This window comes from Ischnura elegans, chromosome 2 (assembly GCF_921293095.1).
Source record: "Ischnura elegans chromosome 2, ioIscEleg1.1, whole genome shotgun sequence".
NCBI lineage: Eukaryota > Metazoa > Arthropoda > Insecta > Odonata > Coenagrionidae > Ischnura > Ischnura elegans.
Genome location: NC_060247.1, coordinates 5,220,354 through 5,246,165, shown reverse-complemented (window position 1 = coordinate 5,246,165; position 25,812 = coordinate 5,220,354). Strand labels below are relative to the sequence as shown.

The window sequence follows — 25,812 nt, the reverse complement described above, 5'->3', positions numbered from 1 at the left end:
TTCCTTCCGCGTCAGCATCTACAAACGAGCTGACGCAGAAGGATACCCGGAAGAAATGCAGAGATAAATGTCTTTTTCAATTTGCACACCAAGCCTTCTTCAACCTTTACTCCCTGTGGCGTAGACATATAAATATCTTCCTTAAGCACACCATGCAGAAAAGCATTCTTAACATTAAGTTGATGCACAAAACATTGCTTATAATTAGATACACACAAGACAATCCTCAGAGTTGATAATTTTGCTACAGGAGCATATGTCTCGGAATAATCTAAACCTTTCCTTTGTAAACATCCCTTAACAACAAGTCTTGCCTTGTATCTCTCAATGTTTCCCTCACTATCTTCCTTGATGGCAAAAACCCACTTATTTTTTTATTAGTTTCCTTCCCTCAGGTAATTTTACTAGTTCCCATGTGTGATTTTCTAGTAATGATTGAATTTCATCATCCACAGCTTTGAGCCGTTTCTCTTTATCCCATCTCTCCTCTAGCTCATCAAAAGACTCAGGGACACTGTAGCCAAAAGACATTGCATTCAATGCACAACATGACTCATCAATAGGATAATATTCTAGGCATGAAGCTGTATTCTCTGTATACAATTTTCCTTAATCACAATTCTCCTCAGAGAAGATCTCTTTACAGTTCATTGCATACTGTGTCACATTAAATAATACAAGAATCCTCATACTGAAAGCTTCAACCAGCACCACTGAACACCAGTTGACACTGATGAATACCAACTCATCAAATAAAATGCAAATTCACTCCAGAATGAATTATTGTATGCCTCACCAGGCGTGGAACAAGGGTGGGGTACACGTGCCCCGGGCAGCAGATTTCCAGGGGCAGCAAACAACCGACCACCTTAATTAAATGGTGAACCAACTGTGGCCCAACAGTCCGCCCTATAAAATCCTCCTCCTTTATTTTGTCCCCTTCATTTCTTTCCAATCCTCCCCCAAACAATTGTCCTTTACTTTACAACTAGTAAGTTGAATAGTAAATCACATCTTTAATACTTTCAAGTGAGAGCTTTGATGAACTTTTCAAGTGAGAGCCAATTTTGTTTTTAATCTGCGAGTGAGAATATTATAGTGGCATATTAATTTAGCAATAATCTATTTTCCCATCCATCTATCTGAAATTAAGTCTTGGATGTAATTTTGGGTTGGAATATATAACTTCATATAACTTTACTTGTTAGAAAAGTGTTTTTATAATCAAAAGAAATATACATATGTTTTTAATACACAAAATCATTCAGCATCCATTTATAATGTCATACTTTAATACTGTAGGTATGTATACTATGTACTTATATTTTATTATATCTCCTTTTTAATAGATTTAATTTGAAAATTAGTTTGATCATGAAAATTAGTACCAAATTAGAAATTTAAAATATTTATTTTTAAATTTAAAATTAGAAATAGAAAATTAGTTACAAAGCCATGCATAATGCAAATGCTTACGGTGACTTAATAAATCAATCAATCAATACCCTAGCCTTGATAATATTTTTTTTCCATTTAGTTGTTCAATATTTTTTCTAAAAATAATACATCACTAAAAACTACTGCTTAGGTGGTCATCGGTGCTGGAGGAAACACATTCTCCTTTATTCGCCGTGGGGAAACAGATTCATCCAAAATTAGACTTGAAACAGAAGGCTTCTTGTCAGCTAACGAGACACGAGGATTTTGGATAAGGATCAGTGAAGATGGAAGTATTAATGTGGGAAAAGAAGATGATGAGAATCCTTTCATGTCTTGGGAAGATGAGGATCCTCTGCACATAAACTATTTCTCATTCTCAAGCTGGAAAAATGTTACTGCTGAGTGGTTTTACCACTGTGATGAATTAAAAGGTATGCAAGAGTAATCATAGATGAATTAGTATTATTCCAAGGAAATTCGCTTTGCTTTTATGTATTTACTTTCAATACATTCAGCCTAGAATACAAAAATCCACATCCAGGATGTGTACTGGAGTAAGCAAAGCAAATACATATGTGCTTAACTTACACAATATTTACGCCATCTATCTTGACATTGAGCCATAAATTAGGCTGGGTTAAATTTGTTACATACATATTTCAAAATTTCAATTACCAACCAGGAATTTGTAAATCCCCGAGGAGTCAAATGATCAAGCCAGAACAGGGGTCGGCAACCTATTGAGACAGACGAACCAAAATTCATGCAACTGGCTGCACATAGCTACATTTTGACAGTGCTTTAGTTTGATGACTGGCAATGTATTTATTAAATGGATGCTTTATCCTCTCATTTTTCTACATTCATGGTTTTTACCCTGTTTACAGTATTTTCTGAGTCGTGAAAATAAAACAATATAATTTTTTTGCCAATGAAACTGGAAGACTGCAATTTGAGATCAAAAGAGCCACTAGTGGGGGTGCGAGCCGCACATACTCCAGCTGGACAGGCTGCCATACGCAAGTGAACATCAATAAACATGTCGCAAAGAATGCATAACAACTTCTCCCCCTTTTAGTTATGCTCAAACAAAAAAAATCAACATAATATACATGACTCATTACTTTTAATTAACAGTAAATCTGTTTCACCTCTAAATCATTACAACCCTTTCGAGGCGGGGGAGTTCTCGCCTTAGTATGACTGCTGTGCTGAGCCCCGAGAGATTCTTCCGTCCCCTCCGTACGGAGAATTTCTGCAGAATATTTGTTAAGAAGGGTGTCACAGATAATCACACTCTCTCAACACCCTTAACCTTTTGTCGACCCTTCCTAGCAGGGACTCCATATTATCTCAGACTCCGAGGGTAGTTGGGTTCCCTCCTTTCAGGGTTTATAACCCTACCAGCGGCATTGGTTTGTAATATATCATGCTTTGTTTATATGAATTAGCTATATGGATAATTGATGCATGAACGTAAATTGCATACTTTGAATTTAATTTCTCATTTTATTCTGAGAATTGTCAAATTTTGAACAAAGCTCTATCATCAATATTAACACATTCAGTGCAGCAACAATTTCCATGTTGATATTTTTACTGAAATCGAGATATAAGGTTAATATTTATCTTAGAAATTCATTGAAAAATTGTAAACGCTGTTCAAAAGACAATTCAATTCTTTGTTTATAATTTTTGGGAAAGGACAAATATTTATTATGCAAAATGACCAGATAAATAATTGTATGACCCTTACCACTTCGAGGGGGAGTACAAGACGAGGGGTACAGGTACCTGCTCCTGGATTTTGAGGGTAAAGCCTAAGCCCCGCAGTGTCCCGAAACAAAGACATTGCACACCCATGACCATCATAAAACGGGGAGAGCTAGGGAACGTATATATTCGCTATTCGTTCAACTGTGTAGGAAAATCTCCGACCAATATTTTGTCCTCACATTGCCCTGTCTTAATTGTCTTTGTTGGCATTGGCCCATCCCTGGCCTGTGTCCCACACTGCAGATGTTTGGTTGGAGTGATCTTGGGGTGCTTCCCATGGAGTGGATGGAACAAGAGGCATCAACAACTCCAGTTATTGGAGAACCCCTGGAGGCAGTTCATACTTGCATGGAAGTTGTATCACCTGTCATCACCCTCCAGGACCTTTGCAGAATCTCTAGGCTTGTGTGCTGCTCAATGAATCAGTTGATCCGCATGATGCCTCTTGTATAATCAATTTGCTTAATGTATTCCATTCAAACTTTTTTGCAAGATAAATAATTATCAACTCAGCAATTCATGATGCATCACAAACATGTTTACAGTAATTATTTCATTATCAATGACACTAATGGAATGTATTTTGTAGATATTAATGGAGATGACGCAGAGGATCCATACCTGAATCTACGTGATTTCCTTCACACACAAATTGCAAGATCATTTGTCAAATTTAGGGTTCAGCCGCCGACAGCTGATACCTCAAACTTCACGAGCATCTCAACTCATCTCTCTTGCAGCCATATCCATTTAGTAAGTCTTTTTTCATACGAAAGCATTCATATATATGATCTTTGAGACCATCCACTTTTTATTAAAGTCTTGAAAAAATACGTCTTATCTCGAAAAAATCAGAGGAAGTCCCACCACCTCATTATAGCTTTGTGGACTGTAAGAGTACATTATCTGAATCCAAGAAATCCTTCCCGAGTATGTAGTACACGGATTGTTACCAACGTCACTGAAATTTTTTATATTTTGGCAGAATAATTTCACATACCTAACTTTTATTGGGTGGATAGGCTCAAAAAGTATTTTCATTGGCTCAAAGGTTCCCACTGTGCACTGCTGACCCCAAAGTCAAAATATTTACAGAATCCTATTCACTAGCATTATATACTAATGGATGCAAGCATGCAAATATAGTTAGCATTTTCTGGCAGTCATAAATGGCCAAGGGAATTTTTAGTTATATATGTTTTTATGCCTTTAGTCAGTGGCGGATACAGATGGGGGGCGCAGGGGGCGCGCGCCCCCCCCTTGCGGGTCCTCCTGTATTGCCGAACATTGCAAAACCACAATTGTAACTTTTTCATATCATAAGATGGCATTGTCTTTTACATGTTTATAATCACTTTAAATAAATTTTAATATACTTTGCCTGTGACTTGATCATCTTTTATTACGATTAAAGTAAAGACAACTAAAGATATGTTGCGCCCCCCCCCCTTGAGTTTTTTCTGTATCCGCCACTGCCTATAGTACATGTAATTTTTACATCAGGATAATTTGACAACTTGGAAATTTCATATTTTCAGGATGACAGAGGGTCAACATTGAATGTAAACGGAATACTGTCACTCGTATGTACATCTGAAAGTAAATTTATAAGTCTGATTGATTCTCATCAATGCTCACAAAGTCTACATTTTTAATAGCTATTTTCTCATCAAAAAACATTCTTTACGTATAGATTTGGGAAGATAAAAGAATCACATGGTCTCCAAAAGAGTTTCAAAATATAAAATACTTGGACCTGTATCCCTTTGTTATGTGGACTCCACATGTCATGCTTCAAAAGTAAGTATATTGTTGATTTAATGATTGGTTTTCATATCTAACGCCGGTAAATAGCGAAAGATATCACATACTTAGAGAAAAATGAACGGTCGGCTGTGCTCCGAAGACATGTCCGTTCGCGACGAAATCCTGTGTAGAGAACCTATTCTCTCATGATTTCTGTATATTTCAACAGATAGATGTGTGTTTGTGTTTATTTGCAAGGGAATGGTTTTTCATTTGCTTTTCTTAGATGAAATAATATTTTCATAATATGTAGTAATCTTTCATCTGCCATAATTATTTAAGTTGTGACAGTAAAATGGAATATCATTCCCGATTTATTTTTATTCTAATGTGCAGTTATAGCTAGAAAAAATGTAGGATAAGTAAATCTATAATCTATATTCTTCTAATATATAAAATTCTCGCGTCACGGTATTTTTTTGCAAACTCCTCTGAAACAGCCGGACCGATTCCTATGAAATTTGGTGTGTATGTTCAGTAGGACTGAGAATATGTTGTTAACTATTTTTCATTCTTCTCCTGGACCCATGGGGCCCTGGAATGGGCCCTGAGTCATTTCCATAAGAAATATATGTAAACTTCGTTTTTGATGACTGCAGACCTTTTTTCTTTTGCATATTTAAATTAGTGATAATGGTCTCATTAAGTTGAAACATATACCATTGGGAAGAAAAAGAAATGAACATTCCTATTCTTGCAATCAAATTGCATTTTCCACGTGATTTATGGTAAATAAAAAAAAACATCCAATAAAGCTGAAATTTTAGCATTTTTGGCTGACTACCCTATTGAAAATTTCTTATAAGTCTTACAGAAATTCTTATAAGAATTCTGTAAGACTTATAGGATTCTATAAGTCTTACAGGATTCTTATAGGATTCTATAAGTCTTACAGATTTCTTATAGGATTCTATAAGTCTTATAGAAATTCTTATAGGATTCTATAAGTCTTACAAAAATTCTTATAAGAAATCTGCATTTCTTATAGAATTCTACAATAATGCTGCGCGGGTCGCATACCTTTTAGGTTTTTATCCAGCAGGCGTGTCACCATAACTTATGTTGGCAATTGATAATTATTTAAGGAATTCTACATAAAATATTTTTTTGAAATTATGTATAACACTTTTTTAAGTAATGTTCTGCTAATTTCCTGTTTTTTTTCAGCATGATATTTGACATAAATGGTTCCAAGAAGCGGAGGCTTCTTTAATGCGACTTGTTAGTATATATAGCTGAGGGCACATGAAAAATTGTAGACTTATAAGATCTCTCTGTTTCGAGTCTACAGATTACTTGACCGATGGAAGTTCGCTATGGGCCATGAATAACCACGATGTATACTACGATTGCATACGTTGCAGGATACTGTTCACATGGTTCCCTAGCAACCTAACAACCAAAACTTGTTTGGTTGTTAGGTTGCTAAGGATTGCTTTTATATGTTAATCATTCACTATGTCTTTGTGATAGCAGTTTAATAAAATAAATCGTGTGCTTCTAACAAAAATAAGGCATTGACCTCATTTGGTAAGTCTTACAAAACTGGCATTCCTAAAATCATGTCACCTTAAACAAACAGTTTCATGGAATTTTAAACTTTTCATCGTTAATTTAGATAGACTTGTATATTTTTCAGATTGTGACATATCTAATATAAGTGGAAGTTTTAATGAAAACAGTGTTTCAATGGACAAAGTGAGTGATTTAGTCGTCTCTGGAGAGAATGAATTTGTATGAGTAAACCTAAATAACATCTGCACAATTATTATTTTATGGAAAATACATCAACTATTATTCTCAATCAGTGTTTCTGGGATTCCTATTAATTTCCCTAAATCTTGCACTAATTGTTAGCCATATTCTACCTATCCTTTTCTCCAAATGGCATCAAATTCCATTTTACTTTATTTATTTCTTTCATTATCTATCCAAATCTGCATGTAGAGGTCATTCTCTCTGGTATCTTAAATAAAAATTTCTCCTATGTATTCGATTTATCAATTTTTCCTTTTCCTTCCCAAATAATTTCTTGAAGTATCCCAAGTCGAACTTGAATTTTATTTCATTTGCTTCTTCAATTTTCCAGGTTAAATCATTCCATATTGCAATTCCTTTATATTTCATTGCGTAGTGATTGCCAAAGCCATATTCTATTATCAGTCCATCATTCCAGGATATGGTTGGTTTCATTGCTTTTAGTTTTTTAGTTTTAAAATGTGGGGGGCGTTAACCCTATGCAGAACCCATGACCTGAAGGACCTCTATGGTATCTCGCATTGTCTGGCCAGTCAGGTGGACTTTACAGAACTTGAATGTCCTTGCTTGATGCACACTAAAGATAGACATTACATTTGGTACATGGGAAATCATTAGGTTTGCTGTGTACCAGATATAGCCCTATTGGAAATTTCTTATAAGAAAATTTCTTATCAGAAATTGGACATATTTCTTATAAGAAAATTTCTTATAAGAATTTTTCTTATAAGAAAATTTCTTATAAGAATTTTTCTATAAGAAAATTTCTTATCAGAAATTGGGCATATTTCTTATAAGAAAATTTCTTATAAGAATTTTTCTTATAAGAAAATTTCTTCTAACTATCAGTTACAAAATGTTATTTATAACAAATTTTTTGATGGAAATATTTATTATAAATATCATATCAACATGCTTAAAACACTTGCGCAAACTTCTATAAAAAATTACATAAGATTTACATCTCTACTGAGTGTACAAAGTTAGCATTATACCTAATTCAATCCAAATGTAGACGCCTATATCTTATACAGCAAACCTAATGATTTCCCATGAACCAAATGTAGATGTCTATCATCAGTGTACATCAAAAAGGACATTGAAGCCCTGTAAAGTTCACCTGGCTGGCCAGACAAGGCGAGATACCATAGAGGTCTTTCAGGGCATGGGTTCTGTATAGGGTTAATGTCCCCACATGCTAAAAGAAACTAAAATCAATGAAACCAACGATAGCCTAGAATGATATACTGATAATTGAATACAACTTTGGCAATCATTAGGCAATGAAAGATACAGGAATTGCAATATGGAATATGATTTAACCTGGAAAATTGAAGAAGCAAATGAAATAAAATTCAAGTTCCACTGGCGATAGGTACTTCAAGAAATTATATGGGAAGGAAGAGTAAAATTTGATAAATCAAATGCATATGAGCAATGTTTATTTAAGATACCAGAGAGAATGAGACCTCTACATGCAGATTTGGATAGATAATGAAAGAAATAAGCAAAGCAAAATGGAATTTGATGCCATTTTGGAGAAAAGGATATGTAGAATATGGCTAACAATAATTGCAAGATTTAGGGAAATTAATAGGAATCACAGAAACACTGATTGAGAATAATAGTTGATGTATTTTCCATAAAATAATAACTGTGCAGATGTTGGCATACTCATACAAATTCATTCTCATTCTCTTCAGAGACGACTAAATCACTCACTTTGTCCATTAAAACACTGTTTTCATTAAAACTTCCTCTTATGTTAGATATGCCACAATCTGAAAAATATACATGTCTATCTAAATTAATGATGAAAAGTTTAAAATTCAACGAAACTATCTGTTTAAGGTAACACAATTTTAGGAATGCCAGTTTTTTAATACTTACCAAATGAGGTCAATGCCTTATTTTGGTTAGAAGCACACGACTTATTTTATTAAACTGCTATCACAAAGACATAGTGAATGATTAACATATAAAAGCAATCCCTAGCAACCTAACAACCAAACAAGTTTTGGTTGTTAGGTTGCTAGGGAACCATGTGAACAGTATCCTGCAACGTATGCAATCGTAGTATACATCGTGGTTATTCATGGCCCATATCGAACTTCCATCGGTCAAGTAATCTGTAGACTCGAAACAGACAGATCTTTTAAGTCTACAATTTTTCATGTGCCCTCAGCGATATATATACTAACAAGTCGCATTAAAGAAGCCTCCGCTTCTTGGAACCATTTATGTCAAATACCATGCTGAAAAAACCAGGAAATTAGCAGAACATTACTTTAAAAAGAGTTATACATAATTTCCAAAAATTATCTTATGTAGAATTCCTTAAATAGTTATCAATTGCCAACATAAGTTATGGTGACACGCCTGCTGGATAAAAACCTAAAAGGTATGCGACCCGTGATTGTAGAATTCTATAAGAAATGCAGATTTCTTATAAGAATTTTTGTAAGACTTATAGAATCCTATAAGAATTTCTATCAGACTTATAGAATCCTATAAGAAATCTGTAAGACTTATAGAATCCTATAAGAATTCTGTAAGACTTATAGAATCCTATAAGAATTCTGTAAGACTTATAGAATCCTATAAGTCTTACAGAATTCTTATAAGAATTTCTGTAAGACTTATAAGATTTTTCCAATAGGGAGGCACCTTCATTTGGAAAAAATTAGGTATAATGCTAACTTTGTACTCTCAGGAGGGATGTAAATCTCATGTAGCTTTTTATTGAAGTTTGCACAAGTGTTTTAAGCATGATGATATGATAATTATAATAAATATTTCCATGAGAAAATTTCTAATAAATAACATTTTGTAATTGATACTTTTGATAAGAAATTTTCTTATAAGAAAAATGCCCAATTTCTGATAAGAAATTTTCTTATAGAAAAATTCTTATAAGAAATTTTCTTATAAGAAGAATTCTTATAAGAAATTTTCTTATAAGAAAAATGCCCAATTTCTGATAGGAAATTTTCTTATAAGAAATTTCCAATAGGGTATCCCCTTGACGACCGTCAATATTGTTTATGTCGTTTGAATTTTCTTTCTATTACCATATAAATTATGAATGGCATGTTCCAATGAGATGTATTATTACCACGAATCCCTATCATTCTTATAGATGTGCCAATTGAATACAAACAGGTTCAATTTCCAATTACTTTGGCATTCGCAATGACTAAGTCTCAAGGCCAAACGATGTTTTTTGTGGCTTAGAGGCACAACGTGTTCTTCATACAGACAATTGTATGTGGCATGTTCATGCATGGGTAAACAATCCAGTTTGTTTCTTTTGGCTAAAGATAGATTTACTATAAATATCGTACACTCATTGAACTAAGCAGAGGCTGGTAACACGTTTTGTAATTGTCATAATTTGTGATAGAGATGTCAGTTGAAATGTATTGATTACTAGCGCAGGCCACCCGGTGTTGCTCGGGAAGTATTGAACCCAGAGAAGTGGGAAACTTGGAACTGGCAATTCATGGTCACATGGTAGGATTTTTAGGTAAAAGAACAAATCAGGTCTGATGATAGTATGCATATATAACTGCAAACAATGGAAACAATGATTTCTGTATATTGCACACGGGATGAACTTTTGCATACCCCAGAAAAAAGTTTTCCACCAAGAGTATAAATAAGTAAGAGTAGAATCCAAAAGCTACGTTTTACCAGACCGTGTCAAGGGTTTTGTCTACCCAGTAGGATAAGCAACCAAAGAAATTGCATGACGTGTCATAACTAATAGTAATGAAATAAGGACGCAAAGGACACGTCCGACAAAACCAAAAGTAGCACTACGTGATTTGGGAGCATGAGATGCAACTACAAACTATCTTTGGTTGACAAACAGACACCCACTTTTATACATATAGAAGATAATAAAAGTGCAATGAATTTAAAAAAATTAATGTTTACCATTTTGTATCGGTCAACATACTTCACAGCATCTTCCTCGTTCAGTCATATACCACATCGCAACTCACTTACAATGAGTCAGTTATTTTTTTTGACCACCAAAATATTCACTAGAAATAATTTATATTAGCAAAACAACGTTTGCGGGGTCAGCTTCAATGTATATATAATAAAAAGTACCTTGGGGAAGCAAGCATTTTCCTCTGATTTGTAAATTTTTGTCTTCTTTTGTGGTAATGTATTTCTGACATACGGTGTATGAGGACTATTAGACTGTTGTGAATTCAATATCATTTTTTGAAAATCTCATGGGATCAAGAGTTGAGAAAAATGCACATAAAATACAGGAAAGGGTGGTACATAACAAAGGAAAAGACGCATACCTATATGCCAAATAGAATGAAAATTAATGAATATTTTTTTGTACTATCACAGTTTAGCGGACAGTGGACCAAAAAGACATTTCAAAAGTCCAAAGGCATTAAAATTGAGATTTTATTTCAATGGAACAAAGCACTGGAGATATCCCGTCCAATTTCGTGCATTTTGTGAAGGAATAGACCACCAACATTGGCCGAAAGACAGCCATGTCTGTGAACTTCAGCTGGGATTACAACTCCCTCACAAATCCATAAGAATGGTTCCTTGTGAGAGCGGTATTCAAGTGAGTAATGCCGATAAAAAGCTTAGCTTTCTGACAGCTTGGTATCTGCCATTATACATTATTCATGCATTAACTACTATATATCTACTCAATTCTAATGTAGTTTCAAGAATCAACTACTTCCTCTGGATGGAGTGTTACAAAAATGAACGCAACAGAAAAATGGGTCTCTTCTCCTACGAATGTTGGTGAAAAACTGGATGGTTTAAAACTCCCAAAGTATAGTCATATTGTCATTCAGTTAACATTGACTCACTCATACAATACTTACTCCTTAGTTCTGACGACAAGCCTAGCAGGTGAGTAGGGATTGATGCTTACTTCTGATTTCAGGAGATCACAGCTTTAACCAATTGAATAAAATTTTTCAGCTATATCCGTACTGTTGTTATCATCATTCTGGGCTTCGCCTCTGGGCTCAGTGAAAATAAGCCTACAATGCATTTCAATTGTAATGACAACTCTATGCCTACTCTTCTGTTGGAAAGTGATTCCAGGTCAGAATTACCATAGCCTTCCCGTTATCTGTAAGTATAACTTGGTTTTAATTTATTTAATTAGCTCCTTCTCTAAAGAAATAAATTGCAACTTAATACATAATATGCTAGTACTACCTAACATTCTTGCTCCTTGTTTTCAGTGTCAGCGTTCATTACGACCATGCATATGGAGTGGGTAGCAATCCTCTCCACTGTGATAACCACAAGTTCTGTTTTCTCTGCCCCTGTAAGGGTGCATCCATCAGTTACCAATTTCTTGAAACATAAAGTTCTGGCTTTATTCTTCTGTCTTCCTAAAGAAAGCAGCAAGGTAATTACCCAAGACTAGTTTTAAAAAACTGATACTGTAGTACACATTTATTTCTTGCTGGAGATAAAAACCATATCTTTCTTTAATGAATTGTTTTTCTCTTATGAGTTTGTGCTAATGATTTTAGCTTAGCAAGCTAATGTGTACATATCCTCCCAGAAAAACTAATGCTAAACTTCATCACAAGGGGAATGTTCCTCACAACATTCATGGATTGGTCGTCAGGCAAGTGGTCAAATAAAATCTTAGGCACCCAAATAGGCCACCTTTTCCCATTAAATTATGGTATGATGTTTGGAGTGCCTAAGAACGTTTTCAGGATGAGAGAAGTGTAGAGAAAGAACAAAGAAAGGAAATGAGGCATTAGCCTGCTCTAGAAAGGCACTAAGGGAACTCTTGGCTCTTCATTTGATAGATGGAATATTGTCCTCAAAATAACCTCCACTTGGCACTTAATTAGAGATTAGTTCCTTCCATGAATAATATCAACTTCTGCCAGGATTTGAACCCACACAATGGATTGGGACGCCAAGCTGTAAGGGTTTCCCAAAACATTTCAACTATCAAAGCACTCAACATTGTCTTGTTATCTAGCTAGCTTTTGTCCTCGAAGATTAAAATTATGAAATGGATGTATAAAATAATCAACAATTTTACTTTAAACTGCATTTAGCTTCATAGTACAGCTTTTGAGGGGTTTCCCACTGAATTAGGTACAGGCTCTGTGCATGCTGATGTTGTGGAAAACAATTCATACTCCAAATTAAGCCCGATCAAACTCGGAACGCTTTACTGACATAGACAATATGACATTGACTATGCATGTATTCGTTAACCTGGATCCGCCAAAAATATTTGTTTTGAGATTTATAATTTATATTCTAGCGGAATGCTAAGAGTCTTATTTTTACTACATTCTGAAAATATAACATTGATCGCTTGTGTAGTTTCCAAGATACACAGGCTAAGACATAAATGTCACATTCGGTGGATCTGTTGTCTTTTGGTGCAAGTTTATATTTCCCCAGAAAAACAAATATTTTTCGCATTTGAACTGCAGAGTTCATGTAAATGATAAAAACACCAGAAAAACTTATTTATTTTGCATGTATTTTTTATTTACGTACACTATTTTCAAGCTTTTGTTTAAAGTTAAAGTCAATAATTATTGAAAATTTAGCAATAATTTTCAGTGTTCCATTGCCCACCATTCATACATTTATTGGTGTAAAGTGTGATATTTTAAGGTGTACAAATTTTCTGAATTGTTTCAATGTTATTTCACAAATGTAAGGAATATTTCAATTTATAATGTTTATATTATAAATTTGTCAAATACACATCAAGAAAAGTACTGAAATTCTTCCAGACTTCTCTTGAAATTCATTAGCATTTTCATTATCAATCCGTAAAACAAGCTCCACTCTTGCCCGAAGTTGGTTTCCCATTGAATTTTCCACAAGTCCACCAGCCTGGTCATCTGCTATGTCCTCATCAGTGACAACTGCTGCTTCTGGTGGCTCAAGGCATATTGATTATGCTTTGTCTAAGTCTTCGTTATCTCTGGGCTATTGATGTCACTAATATTAAAAATTTTAATGCAAAAGAAATTAGCGGAATAAAAGTTAATAAATGCAAATTTTCGATTAATTGATAAATAATAAATCATTTGGTGAGACTACGGAGGAAAAAACGTTGAAATTACAGCATTCTAACTATTCTAACTAGAGCATAAAACTTGCAACTTCGAAGATTTGCATAAGGATCCGCCCAAAGTGTCATTTACGTCACAGTATAATTTATCAGAGACTATAGCCGAAATGGAAAGCAATACCAAACATATTAATGTATTATTAATAATTTTATATCATTATTTTGATATATACCAAAAATTGTTGCTGTAGTGCATGTAGGAGTTTCTGTAGTTGCTGTAGTGCATATAGTAGAAGTACCTAGTTAATGAAAAAATTAAATACTTAAACATAGTGAACGTCCATTTTTAATGTCTTGGGAAGGCGCCTAAGTTTAAAGGATAGGTCCTCACTCTCACTTGACAATTCTTACCCTGAATTGAAGCACTTAGCTTCCTCTTTCTAATAAAGTATACACCACAGCAATGTAAAGTGCCCGAGCGATGAAAGAAAGATTACAGTGGAGAATAGAGGATGTGACATTTTTGTTACATTGGGTGTATCCAGGTTAAGATTAACATAATATGAGTTGTTGTGTAAATTGACTGATAAGATACATAGTTATATTGTTGGCATCAGGCTCAGATCCTTGTAAGATTCTTCTACCTAGCAGTAATGCTGCAGTCTGACCCAAAACAAAAATCATGGTTATTTTCCCATGTAATATCATGCTGTTTTAGGTCAGCTAGTATTTTGCCACATTCCTCAATGCACCTTTTTGCCCCTAGCCATTTGGTGTGCCTGCCTGTGCCTGTGGTCCAAAACCCTCAAATTATCATGAATTTTTGTTCCTTTTTGAACCAGGTCACATCCATTACATTAACACACGAGGAAAAAAGGCAGCATAGGGATACGTTATCCTCATCATCATCATTAGTCAACAATCCTAAGATTGGTTTGACGCAGCTCTCCATTTCTCTCTCCTATCCGCTAATCTCTTCATAGCTACATATTTCTTCTCTTTTACATCCTTTATAACCTGTCCGATATAACTCATTCGGGGCCGTCCCTTGCCCTTTTTCCCTTCCACTTGTCCTTCAACGATTGTCTTCATCGGACCATCGTGCCTCAAAATGTGGCCAACTAAGTTGTCCCTTCTTCTGCTTAATGTTTTTAGGAGGATTCTCTTTTCTCCTGCTCTCCTTAGCACTTCCTGGTTACTCACACGGTCAATCCATTTTATCTTCATCATTCTTCGGTAGCACCACATTTCGAATGCTTCCACTCTTGACTTCTCTGCTGCTGTCAACGTCCAAGCCTCGCTTCCATAGAGAAACATACTCCATATGTAGCATCTGATGAATTGTTTCCTTACTTCTATGCTGGTATTTTCAGCTGTAAGAAGATTCTTCTTTTTGTAGAAAGCCCTCTTTGCCTGCGCTATTCCACTGTGTATTAATATTTGTAAATAACACGATGATGGACAGGTTTTACTACCTCTTCACAAGATTCCAGCTTAAAATGTTCCTTATACGGCAGCAATTTCAAAATCATAATATATTATGGACAGAAAATGCAGTGACCTGGATCTGCAGTCCTGCGTACAAAACAGTTCTGGTGGCTAGTTTCCAAATTGAGCTGTAAGCAGCTTAATGACTGAAGAATATCAAAAAAGCAATTTTCCTAACAGAGAACACAAAAAATGTTTTTGGGAGAGGGCTTCAGTTAGAGAGATTTAATTTTTGAGAAATATTGATCCAAAAACTAATTACAATTGTATTCTGCTTTTCTTTGGGAGCGCATCATGAGAATTCAACAGATTGGGCCAGTTCTTATATCAGACACTGCACCTGTCAAACGGTAGTTTCCAGTACACACGCCAAATCCCCTGGAATCTCCCGGAGTTTTATCTCAAAACAAAAACCGATACTATTTCCAGAGTACTCTACATGTTTCCCCCATTATTCACATAAGTGGACACCTCTGTGTGGCTTTGCCTGGGTTGACATGTATCCTCACCAGTCGGAACTATCCATAGCGGGTTGAAAATACACTGTCTCCAGTGAGTGAATGATTGTTAAAAAGAGTATTTCCTGGGAAATGTCAATTATGTATCTAAGTGCATTGGCTTCCAGAGGGTGGACGTGTTGAGAGCCATCAATGCTTCAAAATTCATAATAGTCTTTAATCATTCCTAAATGAATTGGGGTGCTGAAAATAAGGATAGATATAATTTTACCTCACCAACACCCCTGCTTCTCACCAATGCTTGCTTTCTTGTGGGTCAGGCGACCACACATACTCCATAGCAGTGGCGCAGCGAGGGGGGAGTTTCGGGGGATAAACCCCCCCCCCCAGAGCTCACAGAAATTTTTTTAGTTAAATCTATTTTACCTAATTGGATTAATATTACTTATAACATAGTGTGATGTTTTATAAAATATCCCTCAATAGGCTGTAAAAATCACCATTTTGAACCATTTATCTAAAATTTTTTCCGGCGGAAGGCCTCCGCACCTCCCGCTTACCCTGGCGGGTATGCAATACCCCAAGCACCCCAGTATTAGTTGCGCCTAAAACCCCGCCTAGCCTTAATTCCTAGCTGCGCCCCTGCTCCATAGACCTCGCAATTCTTCAGTAAGGTCATGATTTTCTCCATATTCTGTTCTGCATATCATTCTATGTAATTACCCCTTCACAAATCTTCTACATACCCTCTCTGCTCCTTTAACTATAGCAGCACTTTCATTTACATTCAACAATGCCAACGAGCATTTTACTCAATGAATATATAACAAGAACTAGTTCACCATTGTTTTTCACGACTTCTTATTATTCTAATTTCATTTAAATTTATAGGTATCCGCAAGTTGCAAACAACTAGCTGGCCAAAGTGCAATCAGCAAAGAAGATATTCAAGGCCATCTATTCACATCGACTGAAAGTGACGATGAGTGGCATTGGACCCTTTCATCGGCTTTTATTGATAGAATCTTCTTTTGGGTCTACACTGGATTGTTTTCATACTTAATTCCCAAATGTATTAATAGCTGTTAAAATCGTAAGATATGGTTTTCAGCAGAGCCAATTATCCGTCTCTCTCTCTTTACTCTTCATTGGATACCCCACCACACAATTCCTCCAAACCCTCCCCCACTCGTACCTTTCTTATCGTCTTCCCTTCCTCCATGCCCCGCTGCAAAACAACGTAATTCATCAACAATTAAAATGGTGCAAGAGATGCAGAGAGATTATGATTATCTGCTTGGGCTTTCCTTGTTTAGATGAGTTCAACAAAGCTGTATTGTGAATTTGTAAATTACAATCTAATGTGCTTTGAGACATAAAGAGGATTTGCCAATCAAGCCAATTAAATTCCATGAAAAATTATTATTCCAATGATGATATTGTCTTATGATGAAACCATGGCTGTGTAAATGTAGGAAAAAATATTTCATGTGAAAGCAAAAAGTTTCTCCTTTTTCATTCTTCATCATGAATCGCTTTCAAAAAGTTATGCCATTAATATTATTTAAAAGTTTCAAAAATATCTTGCAAGGTGTTATGAACAGATTTAGCAAACAGATGTCAAATTAAACAGACACATATCACTAAAAATAAGGTTTTGTATTCATGTATTGTGCACAAGAAGTCTTTTATGTATGCATTGAAATGCTGGGACAAGTTAATAATGAATGACAATGGATTCAGTCGATTGACCAGTTATACTACCTATATAAAAATTAAAGATGTGATTTGCTCTTGAAAATCCTTGTTATAAATGCGATTTCACTGCCAAAAGTGAAAAATAAGATATATGATTTGGAAATGAAAATCCTTGTTATAAACGTGATTTTATTGAAAGGAGAAAAAAATAAAAAAATGTGCTTTGACATTGATAATCCGGTCAGAAGGTCGACATTTGCACATTTCTAAAGACGCTACTGCTCTAATAATGGTATTTATAGCAATATTAAACATTTTATAAAACATATAAATACATACAGAATGTTAAATTTTCAATTTCAAAATGTTAGTGATAATTCAGTACTGTATTTATATATTACGGTTATATCTATATTTCTTACTACAGCACTGTCTTATTTATTTTGAAGTACTTCAGTGTATTTTTTGAGTGTAAGACTCAATCAAAACCCACTATTTACATACTTGTTCACTGAAAGTACCTTATTTCTCCGAATATAGTCCCCCTCCTTAATTTTGAGGCATTAGTTTCGGAAAAAAATAAAAAAATGTGTTTGAATATAGTCCCCCCTTTACTTTCACAATGAACTTATTAGGAAAAAAGGGGGACTTTATTCAGATAAATATCGTATTATACTTACTGTATAAACTTCACTAACTGTTTTAAAGGATTAACGTTGAGATATTGTTTTAATTTAATGAACCCTGAGTCTTATTCAAAGTAAACTTAGATTAGCTATTTCACTTATTATAATCAAGGGGTCATTACTGAGCGACAGCAAATTTTATGTTTTATACTTTAATGATAGTTTAGGATTTATTTAAGTATAATTTCAATTTGTTCAGAGCTATATATTCCCCGCTCTGTAATAGTCTATGAGCCTAATAATAACTATAAATGAAATTAGCTTTTTACCAAAATACTGTACTGTTGATGTTTTGTTTCTTTTTTCAAAATCAAAAAATGTGTCAGGCTTGTAGAATTTCCCGAAGTGTCGAGTAATAGAGAGTTGCGTTTTCGGGATTCTAATGTTAATCATAACACTCCTCTAAAAAGTTTTTAAAAACTTTAAAACTTTTTTTCATTGAAAATTTAAAAAATTTCCCAAGGAAAGAAATGCCCCCAATATTGTTTATAAGTCTGCGCCCCTGCTTGCGTAAATAGTTTTGTGTCCGCTTGATGGAGTATTTAAAGCCCCAAAAAAATTCATACTCACACATACGAGTAATTCAGAACTGGTTAGACTAATTCACCTCAAAAAGTCTATACCTTCCATTTTCTTCCATCGGGTTCACAGGAACTCTTGTTGTGGCTGACCCTAAAGCCACGTCTGTTGTGTCCATCAAGCAGGGAAATCATGGATACACTAATATGTATGTAAATTTTTTTATGAAAATTATTGCAATATAAAAATTCACTGTCCCCAACTAAATGATAATGCTTTCTAACTTAGATAGTAAAAGCAATGGTTTATAACTAAAAAAAAAGTACATACAGCACCCAAATCTCCATTTTTCATGATACGATTGCATGAATCAATTATTTCATATGATATTTTGTTTATTCAAATCACCAATCATGTAGTGTCTATTTCGGAGATTAAAAATTTTCAGAGTAAGAATTGAATTTTATGCACAGTGTTTCTCCATAAAATACATATTCAGAGAAAATGGATAAAAATTGTTTGACATGATATCGAGGAGACAACGATTTCTTTAACGCCGACGAGGCGCCAAATAAGGAGCAAGTCGTCTCGCTACGCATCCTTTTTTACCTTCTACCATCTTCCGATTTATATTATCAAAGATGAACGCCCTCCTAGCAGCACACGCGGGATGAATTTTGCTGTATTCGAGGCGTGGGAGGGGGAGAAGCGAGCGGGGAGGGGACGGGATCAGCCTTCGGCTCTTGTATCCGCGACGCTGCGTGGGCGTTGGAATATTTTCTTCGCGGACTCGGACTCAAATTAGGTATTTTGTGGCTAAACTTGGCAGATACGTCGAAACGCAGGAAATTTTTGTTCTTAAGGGTAGTAACTCGGCAAAATCTATAGGGAATGACCATAAAATATTTTATTTTTAGAATTTTGACCTCACCCCCTAAATTTCATTTGAGCGAGGGTCAGGGGTTCACCTAGAGGTCTCAAAAATTTCAGGCCTTATTTTTGATTGGTCCCACAACTTTTTTTCATTGGGCCAGATGGATTAGAAAAAATCGATTTTTCCGATCCGCCCTAGTTGACGTGGCCTATAAGCCACCGAAGCTTGAGTAAAACTACAGGAGCATGAGCCTAATCAGAATTAAGATAAGCGGATGGAATGTGATGGGGTAACGCACGTCAACGCTCACGTTGGGCCGTCGGGAGTGTTTTCTTTCGGGCTCCGTTGCGAGGTTTTTCCTATCTTAAGATTCATATTTGGACTCACCGTTTAGCTCATACTATTAACACGTCACTCCGTGGCCGAGTAGATCTATACTATGCGCGGTAGTAGCGGTAAAGTCGTAGGTGGATTCGAGTCCGAAAACATAATACTTTTTTCAATTTTTAATAGAGACATCCTGAACATCAACATTATCTATGCCTACGACTCAAGAAGAATTTACTACTGAATTTTTTTTAAACGACTGAAGTTATTTAACTAAAAGTAGCCTCCGAAGCAATCCCCATTGCAAAACTTTTAACATCAAATTAGCTAAGGAGCGGTAGAGCAGGAAAAAAAAACGAAAATTCCATAACGGGTACTGCAGCAAAAGCGATTATATCAATGTAATAGGCACTTTCAGTGTAATTCGTCCAACTAGGGCATAAGCGTGGAAAACAATCAACCGAAAGTCAGTCTATAAAATAAAGTTCACACACAATTAACACACTTACTTAATACACTTAGCTATTAATCCACTCGGTACAAACGCACTAATGTGTGAATGATGAAGAGTTGTAATTATTATCGCAGCTGTGATGTAGCTACTTCTACTCTTTTGCTTCATGAAGACTCGGGTACTAAACTCGATCGATTATGTAACATACAATCGCATTTAGTGCTAATGAAGCAAAATAGGCGGAGTAGCTACATCACAACTGCGATAATACTCACAACTCTTCATCATTCACACGTTCGCGCTTCTCTCCCATGTTTTATTTTTCGTTCTGCAATTTCTTAGGACTTCTCTCTTTTAAACAACTGCTTTTATGGTGACCTTTTGAAATGGAAACCCAAAATGATTGTAGCTCCTTCATTCTAGGGCTAGCCATGAATTTCTTTGCACACATACTACTATTCGAACCAAAATTAAAAATTAACGCGAAAAAAAACAAGAAAAGTAATTCTACCAAAATCGTATGAAAATACTAAAGGGTATGGTTTTTATAAGCGTTCAAACTTGAGTCTCTATACTTTTGGTACGGAGAGAAATCAGTTCGCTCCGGCATTATTTCCATCGTTTCATATCCGCTAACATCTCCCACCATATGAAAGTATTTTCGCTCTCATTCATCAAGACCCTTTTAAAAGAATCACGGGGCTTTTGCACAAAAAGGGTAATTGTTTCTGAAGCATTGCGTGACACAATTCGAGAAAAGAATATTTCATATTAAATTGACCGTTGAATGAATTTGAAACATTTGAATAAATTTAATCAGTGGCATAGCCAGGAATTTGGTTCATGGGGCAATTCCGAAATCAGGGATATCCGGAGGATAATTTTTCAAGAACAGGGTACCGAGAAAAGGGTTTTATATAATTTTAACTCTTTTCAGAATCGAAAAAAATAATTTGCCAAAGAAATATTTTTTAAATTCATGGTTTTTCAGTAATACATCTTTTATTATTTATTTTGTCTTGTTTTATTGATTAAACAAAAGGGCAATCCATTTTAATAAGGGTGTAATCATTTATTACTTGCGACCTCCCCCTGCTCCTTGGTGAATTTATTTTTTACGTCTCAATATTTCAGGGGAGGGGGGGGGTCCGGCCCACCTGAATCCACTTCTCTACGCCACTGAATTTAATAGTTACCTACTAACCCATCTTCCGACAAGAAGTGCAGTTTGACAAAAAGCTATGTAAGCGCCATTCCTGCGTCTATTTCCGCGATAAACTAAACGACTGATTTGAAGATTTTTGCGGGATTTTCGATGACACCGTCGTCATCAGACATGAAACAACGCGGTGGTATCCCAGAAAACATGATAGTATCGACTACTCATCGCGGAAGCCTTCTAAAAAAAAAAAAACGGTATAAAACATGTGGCTTTCGGCGAATCAGCCAATAGGTACCTTTAGACTTAACATTAATACACGGCGAGTGAAAATATTGCTTTTATTATTCGTATTGTAATTAAGAGCGAGATTTTGCCGACTCGTAGTGAAGGAAAATCATTTTAGCTCATTCATTGCCCATCATCAAAATAAAAACAACATTGAACATTGTAAGTAACATGCTTCAAAATCATTATCCGGCGTAAAAGGATGGTTGATGCGTATTCTTTTTACCACTCACAGAACATGATAATCGTTAAAACGCAAAATTTTTCCATCCATCCTCTCCTACACTGAACTAAGTTCAACTCAAAGCAATGGAATTTAGCATAGGGCGAAAGGCCAGACTACCGATACCACAGCGGACCAGCAGAGGGCATATCTGGCGCCGCAACAATACTTCCGTTCACCTTGGCAACCGGTAAAACGCAGCCGTACGGTGACATTTTATCAATGGGGAAGTTGCATGAAATTTTTTTCATCAAAATAATATATCCCTGTAAACACAAATAGCTGCTGAAGCGCTGCAGCAGCGCTACACCGTACCGCTGCAGACGGTGCCCACGCGCTGCTGACGCGCGACAGCAACCCTCAAATTTCCGTTTTTTGAATGCCACACGCGTTGCAAGGGCGCCACTGTAGCGCTGCAGAACAGCTGCGGCAGCGTAACGGAGGAGCATCACGAGCGCTGCTGAACAGCTGCAGCAGCGCCGTTCAGTTGCTGCGGCAGCGCTGCAACAACCGTCTTGCAGCGCTGTAGAAATGCATTAGCAACGCTACACCAGCGGTGCTGCGGCGCCCGAATTTCGCTTTAATTGCGTACTGAATCAAGCTTATCCTTGCCAATTACTACCCGGTGGCCTATCCCCAAAAGCAATTCCATCATTCATGTGCAGGTCTGAATTATCATCGCTGCTATGCTCGTAGATATGTCTACTTGTCCGGGCACTAGTCAGCCTGGATGGTGAATGAAGAAATAGCTATTGGGCATACGCTATGAAAGAGTACTGAAATAAATTATTAGGTCTTGATTGAATGACGCAGTCCTATCAGTCCTAGCGGAAATCCTATATGATCATTATGTTAAAGCTTATTTCCAATGGTTCCAAACATAACTACGACCACGTATGTAAACAAAAACACTCACTCTTAAAATGTGTTTATATTCACCATGAAAGAATGCCAATTCTGCCTAATTTCAAGGAGAATTGAATTTAAAGTAACTAAAATTATACATTTTAAAAGAAGATGATAAATTCTTACCTAATAAGAATCCCCAAGGACGATCAAGAGTTCCACAACGTTGGCCGCCATTGCCTCAGCAAACTTCCCAAGCACCCTGGTAAACAATCGCGTATAGCGTAGCGGAGGATTGTTACACAAACTCGCATTTGCAGCGTTCCAGCAGCGTGCTGCAGGCATGCTTTGCGCATGCGCTGTTGATGCGCTGCAATAATATAATGTAAATATTTCAATCAATACCGTAGGTGAAGTAAGATACAGGTGGGAATGTATGAGAATAATTCATAGCCAAGTGCACAAAAATTGAAAAAAAAGAGATGAACTGCTAAAATCCTTGTTGGTGAAATAATTCAAACAAGTTCACATGGTCACTTAAACGACTTAATGGCATAACAAATTATTAGTCTTAACATTCTCTCTACTTCCATGGTGAAATAAAAACACAGTACTATTCCACAACCTTATATTTTTGCAGTCTACTAGTTTCAACGTTTACACCGTCATTATCAAGACTAACCCAGTTAGTTTTGATAATGACGGTGTAAACGTTGAAACTAGTAGACTGCAAAAATATAAGGTTGTGGAATAGTACTGTGTTTTTATTTCACCATGAATATCTCATCGTTCCACCAAGTAACGCCTAAATCTGTTGATTTTACTCTCTACTTCCGTTGAGTCAAATGCCATTGCAAATCATATTTAAATCCCAAAAAATAATTTTAATATGCTTTATCGTTACTGGTTCTCACGTTATATCTTTTCAAGACGATAAAAGTCACAAAAATGAAATAGCTTACTTAATAGTAAGACAAATAGCTCGTTACCATTATTATTACATTTATCGTGATAGCATTTTAAATATGGAGGGATCTAAATTTATTCCGGTTTTAATTGCGTCACCCACTTCTCGAGTTCTTCGCGACGAAAATTTGATGGTCATCACCCTCTCGCACAAAAGTTGATGAGGTAAACAGCAAAATCCAATGTCGTCGCCGCTTCTCAGCTACTCCTTGACTTATGCATTTGACTCGGGTGGTTTGCATTCTCGCTAGCAATTAGTGGCAGATCCTGAGAGGGAGTGTAAAATATGCACTTAATTTAATGTAATTTTGTTCATTTTTCGAATATATACACTCTATGGAGAGAATAGCCACTAAAACGCAAATTGCTAAAAAAAAGCACACAAATGATTGTTTAAAAAAGTTAATTCTTTGAAAGCTTCGAAATCTTCAAAATTTTCATTACCTCTCCGACCCCCCCTAGTGCTGGTAAGTGACCCCCAGGACCGCACCTAGCCCCCTTGTCCCTATCCTGGATCCGCCACTACTAGCGATAACTCCCCTTAATATATCATTCCACTAAAAACGAACAAATGAACAAGCAAATACAATGAAGTCACCAACTCGTGGAAACTGGGTGACAAATTTCGTGTTTTTTTTTTACATTGAACTTAACGAAGAAAAAAATACGTGGGAAGGATGTTTTTGCTCGAAGCTTATCTTAATTTTTATATAAAAATTCTTTCAATGAGTTGCGACTTTCTGTGTAAACAACACCATTCAAAATTTAATTCTATTGGTAAATTAGAGAACAGCTAAACATTATCAATAAAAACATGTTCTCTTTTTTTCACAGACGAATCGCATGGATTACGGCAATGCATGGGAAGGTGGAGAAAGAATACATCATTCCCACGCCATTGTCGTTCATCCATGGTGGAATGAAACCAGTACCAAAGCAGAACTGGATATCTGGGATGAATAGTAGCTGGTGATACTCAACTGCGAGGAAGACAGCGGAGAGGTACATCAGATATGGCTTCCGATCTCCAAGAATACGAAGAAATGATACACGAATTGAAAATGCTTGGGAAGAAGAGGAACTCCGTGATAAGGGCATACAACGAAGGGCTGATTCACTGTTCTTATGTCACGATAGGTGATCAAGTTCCAAATTATATTCCTTTGCTCTTTGTGAAATCGAAATTATTAGTTGTCACGCATCCTGTTCATAAAATGGCATGAACAATTGTGTGAGAGCAGTAGGTCATTCACGACGAACTATACTAGCTTAAATAATATTAATCGAACGCTCTCATTTTGGTGATTTTTCAATTCGGTGTGTTAATGTGATTTCTCTCTGCATTGCCAAATTGTCCTACATATCATGATGCATGTCACCAAAGGCATCGTCACAATATCACAATGGCATGCCAAAACCAAATTATATTTCATTGTATGTACCTAGGGATGCATCAAAATTTGATGACGTGTTGGCTATCTAATTGCATTGCATTATAATTTTTTACCCTTACTCTCCCATTGATCTTCATAGATTATATATTCCACAGAATTTCGTTATTTGAATAGCATCCAGTGCGCGTTAATTTTTTATAAACGACTCAGAGCTGTTTGCTAATTATTTGTCAAGTTTTTCAGTTTTTAATTATTGCCACTTTAATCTCTATTTATGCCAAATTAAGCTAGAATGACGCGACCAATATCCACGTATTAGTTCAGGGATGGCGAAAATGACGGCTCAAATTATTCCTCTCCCAAGTAATCATTTTCAGAGATGGCAGGGGTGATCACATTCCCTATTTCCATCATTTTTTTTCTATTGAGTTTGCCATCACTGAACACTTACGTGGAATCAATCAAGGTATTTTTTTCAATCGAATACATCGAAAATGTAGGAAAAAAACGCAAAAATATCCATCACCATACAGTTACATGATGAGTGGTAGTGGTGGGGGCTGCTGGTGCTATGACGCGTCTAAGC

The 25,812-nt window shown here is 35.8% G+C and overlaps 1 protein-coding gene across 3 annotated transcripts in view; it reads left to right on the top strand.

Moving 5' to 3' along the window:
• LOC124153340 (neuronal acetylcholine receptor subunit alpha-2-like) overlaps positions 1-25,275 on the top strand; it is a 32,490-nt gene extending 7,215 nt beyond the window's left edge. Inside the window, exons 3-11 of one of the 3 annotated variants that reach the window (XM_046526447.1) lie at positions 1,589-1,871; positions 3,806-3,969; positions 4,755-4,799; positions 4,910-5,016; positions 11,155-11,383; positions 11,487-11,682; positions 11,755-11,910; positions 12,024-12,193; positions 24,667-25,275. In XM_046526447.1, the coding sequence (XP_046382403.1) occupies positions 1,589-1,871; positions 3,806-3,969; positions 4,755-4,799; positions 4,910-5,016; positions 11,155-11,383; positions 11,487-11,682; positions 11,755-11,910; positions 12,024-12,193; positions 24,667-24,795 (1,479 nt within the window). In that variant the 3' untranslated portion in view covers positions 24,796-25,275. Of the gene's footprint in view, positions 1-1,588; positions 1,872-3,805; positions 3,970-4,754; positions 4,800-4,909; positions 5,017-11,154; positions 11,384-11,486; positions 11,683-11,754; positions 11,911-12,023; positions 12,194-16,683; positions 17,594-24,666 lie in introns of those variants that run through there. The other 2 variants (XM_046526446.1, XM_046526445.1) reach the window with 2 other exon arrangements.
• The last annotated feature ends 537 nt before the right edge of the window (positions 25,276-25,812 follow it).